This window comes from Diaphorina citri, unplaced genomic scaffold (assembly GCF_000475195.1).
Source record: "Diaphorina citri unplaced genomic scaffold, Diaci psyllid genome assembly version 1.1 scaffold11, whole genome shotgun sequence".
Taxonomy (NCBI): Eukaryota; Metazoa; Arthropoda; class Insecta; order Hemiptera; family Psyllidae; genus Diaphorina; species Diaphorina citri.
This window is the reverse complement of record NW_007377450.1, coordinates 77899-83315: the sequence shown is the minus strand read 5'-3', so window position 1 is coordinate 83315 and position 5417 is coordinate 77899. Positions and strand designations below refer to the sequence as shown.

The following is a 5417-nucleotide window of genomic DNA, read 5'->3' as shown; positions in this document are numbered from 1 at the left end:
TTGTCTTGAAATGAAAGAAAGAAACTGTTCTTGCGTAAAAGATAAGAGATTGACCATCATTTTTAACTAATAGGTACATAACCAACTCATCCATAATATTTGCCCAAGAGTATAGCACCGATTTCAATTGAATGAGCATTAGAGATAAAATTAAAACTTACCCACTGTGCCTCATCCTGTTTTTTTTCGATCATTATTTCACACACTAGGTACAGACCACAAATCGCGTGGACTGAATCACCATATTAGATTTGAATAAATAAATCTAGCGTAAAAGATAAGAGGCCCATCATTTTTAACTAATAGGTACATAACTAACTCATCCATAATATTTGCCCAAGAGTATAGCACCAATTTCAATTGAATGAGCATTAGAGATAAAATTAAAACTTACCCACTGTGCCTCATCCTGTTTTTTTTTTTCGATCATTATTTCACACACTAGGTACAGACCACAAATCGCGTGGACTGAATCACCATATTAGATTTGAATAAATAAATCTAAATCTAGATTTACCTGTGAACAAGAGCATATAAATCATGAATGGATTAGACGTGAATGAATATTAGACTTCTGTATAAGAAGAATACTATAAACAAACCAAGCTTCCAACTTCTCACAGTAAATTGGACATAAGGATAAGGCCATGAAACTTTAGTAGATTACTGGCTTAGGTATTGCTTTGTTGAGATTAACAGATCCATATGTAATTTTATCACTATGCGCATTAGAATTAGAGAACCTAGGATACTTTGCTAGCTTAGGAAAAGGTTTCTCTCTCTCTCCTGGTGCACACAATAAAATAAAAATTCAATTTATTGGAAAAAATCCAAAATAAACTTCTTCTTAATCCTGGAGTTCTGAGTCTTAAATGAAATACCTGCATAGAATAGGTACTACAAGGCGTTTCGAAAGTTGTGTGACAAACTTCAGGGGCGTTATCGTGCGACTAATTATAATTATAAGAATATGTATTTCACCCTATGAACCCGTGTCCGGAAATACAGTTCTTGTTTTTAAAACGTCTCTGAAGTTCGTAGCACGACTTTTCAATCACGCTGTAGAAATTATGTCTCAAGTGTTAATCATCGCTGATCACTAACAAGGGTAAACAAATGAAATGGAGATAAAATAAAATGATTTAAATATTCTGTATGGTTCTCAATATTCTGTATGGTTCTCTCTCTCCTGGTGCACACAATAAAATAAAAATTCAATTTATTGGAAAAAATCCAAAATAAAACTTCTTCTTAATCCTGGAGTTCTGAGTCTTAAATGAAATACCTGCATTGAATAGGTACTACAAGGTGTTTCGGAAGTTGTGCGACAAACTTCAGGGGCGTTATCGTGCGACTAATTATAAGAATATGTATTTCACCCTATGAACCCGTGTCCGGAAATACAGTTCTTGTTTTTAAAACGTCTTCGTAGCACGACTTTTCAATCACGCTGTAGAAATTATGTCTCAAGTTTCGATGCAACCCGTAGAGAAAATAGTCTTTGTTTGTGTTGCATGGATCCCTATTGTCTGTGTGAGAAGGATTAAACGGGATTCTTAGAGTAAGATTTATACTTAGGGTGGTTTCATTTCGCTCAAATAGCGTTAGCACCAATGCATAACAAGCTGGGTCCGTCCCTCCGGGAATTTTTTAGCCCGTAGTTTATTCGATCGTGATTAGAGAAAATCAGTACCTATGTACCTACAATTTATACTTTATACCTAGGGTGGTTTCATTTCGCTCAAATATTCGAACCAAGTTAGGGTAGGTACCTAATAGCGTTAGCACCAATGCACAAAAAGCCCGCCTAAAGACTTAACTGTAGGGACCAAGGGTCCCAAAGGTGTTAAGCTCCACAAATCCTAAGATGGTTGAAATTTATCCTAACCAGCTAAGGTTCGTTCTCGGAACGGCTGGCTTTCTCCTAAGGGGCGAGGAAGGGAGAAAAGAAGACATACCTACATAATATTAAGAGGGTGTGAGTGCAAGTGAGCGAGAGAATGATACCTAATGGAAGAGATAAAAATCACGTTCGACCGATTGTATGCAATATGTACAATGAATACGTCCTAATAGCCTAATACCCATACCTGTCCACCTACCAATCAAACACTGAAAAAGGTACAGAAGGTAGGTATTGATAAAAAAAAAAAGAGTAGATAGGGTACCTCTATATTGACAATTGATTAAAAGAAAGCCCATTCCAATAGGTAGTCGTTGCTACAATAGAAACTCTTTTGTTAGTCAAGAAACACACCCCTCTCGCCCTGTTTTTGAAAGCAAGTTCATAATTTGAATGGGAAGCCATACACATTACACAATGAGTTAGTGTATTGTGTTTATATTCCAATGTCGAATAAGTTTTTTACCTACCTACCTATTGAAAGAACGAATTGATTTCTAGATTCGTATAGACATAAGTACCTAACCCAACTTTTAGGGCTGTTTGGCCCTGCACCTAAACCTCAATGTGGGGTAAGTATGTGGAGTTAAGATGGTTCAGTTCCTGAGCTCGAAGATTTGGGTGGAACTATGAAGTGATTTCTATGTTCTAATTCAAACATTTTGTACTAACAAATGAAATTGAACTATCAAAGATCAAAGTGAACCAAGTTTTTAAATGAACATTTTTTCCCCATTTTCCTATTTTGTCTGAAATTCGTCTCCAAGTTCCTTATGTGGTTAGGTACTTGACCTTTTAGCATATTTAAGTACTTTGTTGCTTTGTTCATCTAAAATTCTCTTTGAAATTTCGCTCTCACTCATTGAGGCTCTCCCTCTCTCTACTTCTACTAGGTAAGTAGTGTTCCTTGGATAGATACCTAGTTAGGTAAAATGAGTACCTATCTCTCTGAGGAGAGATAGGTACTCAGTGAGAGATAGTGTTCAATGGGTGAGTAAGTAAATAAGTCTCAGAAACTCTCAGAGTAGGTAATCATGACTCTCACATATGAAAATACTCAAGTATGGGTAAACAAAAACCTACACATCATGAATCACAATAACAATAATGATGTTGATATGAATCATGATAATGATGATGTTACAGACAAGACAACATTATGATATTAATGGCTGATCTTACCACTCACTGAGAGTTAACACAGTGTCAAGGGTTTTCTTTGACATCACCCATTTGATTTACACAGTAATACACAGGCCAGTATTTCTCAGACTCTTGATTAACTTGAAACTCCCTCTGGTAAAATTGGGATTAAGTAAATAATAATAAAAATAAAGTACTGATGATAACCACAGGCAGATGATATCAAGGAGTGGACCAACATGAACTCAGATGATTTCAGATGATTTACAAATTTGTTTCATCAGTTTTAAGCTACTCTTCTGCTGAGATCTTCTATGTGCAGAACATAACACACTAGGTTCCCAAGTACATATACATAGGTATTCTGCTTTGTATTGTGATCCAAGATGTCCAATTTTCAATAAAATGGAACAGGCAGGATTTGAGTGATAAAAAGTTAACATGTGCCATTCTTTACCAAGGTAAACAAAGTCTGATATGCATGTTATGATCAGATCAAAACCCACGATTTCTTTGTATGACTTCACTTTTAGGTATTGGTGACAAAAAAGTGATCTTATTTCATTTTAATTAATTACTTAAGAAAATTTATGTGCATATAAAGATTGGTACAAACCTTTTTAACTGTTTCTCTCTTCATTCTAATGTCAGGATCAGGACACAAATTTGTTTCATCAGTTTAAAGCTACTCTTCTGTTGAGATCTTCTATGTGCAGAACATAACACACTATAGGTTCCCAAGTACATATAGGTATTCTGCTTTGTATTGTGATACACCCTAAATAATTCAAGATGTCCAATTTTCAATAAAATGGATCAGGCAGGATTTGAGTGATAAAAAGTTAACAGAGAGAGATGTGCCATTCTTTACCAAAGTAAACAAAGTCTGATATGCATGTTATGATCAGATCAAAACCCATGATTTCTTTGTATGACTTCACTTTTAGGTATTGGTGACAAAAAAAGTGATCTTATTTCATTTTAAATAATTACTTAAGAAAATTTATGTGCATATAAAGATTGGTACAAACCTTTTTAACTGTTTCTCTCTTCATTCTAATGTCAGGATCAGGATCTTCATCATCACTCACTGTAAACATCACAGGACTATTCCCATCTAATTTTGCTAGAGCAGAAGATTTGATTGGGGATTCTTGTGGAAGAATTGTGTTTATAATCGAGCTCGATGACGAGGCCCGTTCATTGATTCCAATGTTTGGCCTCTCTAGAACTTTCTTCTGTTCATCTTCAAATATTTTCTGTCTAAGTCTCTCTTGATCTGAGATGACATGTGGGTCAGGTTGATTGAAATCATGCCTTACAATTCTTCCACCCAAATGATCATCCGCTGCTTGAAATAGTTCGGGAGCCTTCTGTATGTGCTCGTATATTTTACTACCGGTCTGTGACGCGCTTGTTTTGAATTCGGGTAGATAGAAGAAAGCACCAAAAAATACTAAACCTACTGTGAATAGAACTAAGAACATTAAATATTTTTCTAAAGGTCTGAAAGATCTTCTGTTTGAAGAAGGGAGAGGTGCTCCATTCAGATATCTTTGAAAAGTTGGTAGTGGCGTATTGGAAGCCATGGTTGGAGATAGTATACAACCAAAATAGAGTGATATTATTTGATAATCATGTACGAGAAATACAACCGGTAATTTTTATAGCATAAAAATTATTAAACTGGTAATAAAAATCAAAAAATTATCACTGCGAAAAGAAAATGTACAAGTACACCCGTTCACGCCATTTCTACAACTGCAGTCGTGCATTATTTACTTTTTATTTACAAGTAAAAACAGCTGATTGCAGCTGTTTGCTAGTCAGTGTTGCCAGATGCCTACAATGGAATTACCGTACGCGATTCATGATTCACCGCACAAAATTTCAGTAGGTAAAAACTCTTTTTTCAACTAATCATTTTTGTTCTCTACGTGCTCAAATTCTGATTTTTTCAGTCTCCGAGCACGTTCAGGGGTCAATAATAATTTTTACTTGTACTGTAGAAGTGTAGAACCGACTTACGTACGCCTGTATTACCGTACGTACGGAAATTCGCAAACACTGATGACAGGGTTGCCAAATCTTCTAGTTTTATTTGAATCATGGACCTAGGTCTATTTTGCTGAAAAAGCAGCGTGCAATCCAAATGTGACTGTGGTTTGAGCTTTTGCGATGATGATTGAAGACAGCGATTGTAGACTGTAGGTACCTATCACTGAAATAATAATTTCATTGAGGCCATCTCCATCTTCACAGAATACCCGCAAGTAGAATTCGCCATAGCAAAATTCAGCGTCCGTTTGCAGCGGACTTGAATTTTCCCATTTTACAACGGTCATGTTTGGTTTTTTTAACAATATTTTAC

The 5417-nt window shown here is 35.6% G+C and overlaps 1 protein-coding gene across 1 annotated transcript; it reads right to left on the bottom strand.

The window, feature by feature from the left end:
- Positions 1-481: 481 nt before the first annotated feature.
- Positions 482-5156, bottom strand: LOC113466118. The gene is made up of 3 exons (XM_026821244.1): positions 5075-5156; positions 4078-4508; positions 482-517 (listed from the first exon to the last, which is right to left on the bottom strand). The coding sequence occupies exons 1-3, from the start codon at positions 5154-5156 to the stop codon at positions 482-484; spliced, it is 549 nt and encodes a 182-aa protein (XP_026677045.1).
- Positions 5157-5417: the final 261 nt, after the last annotated feature.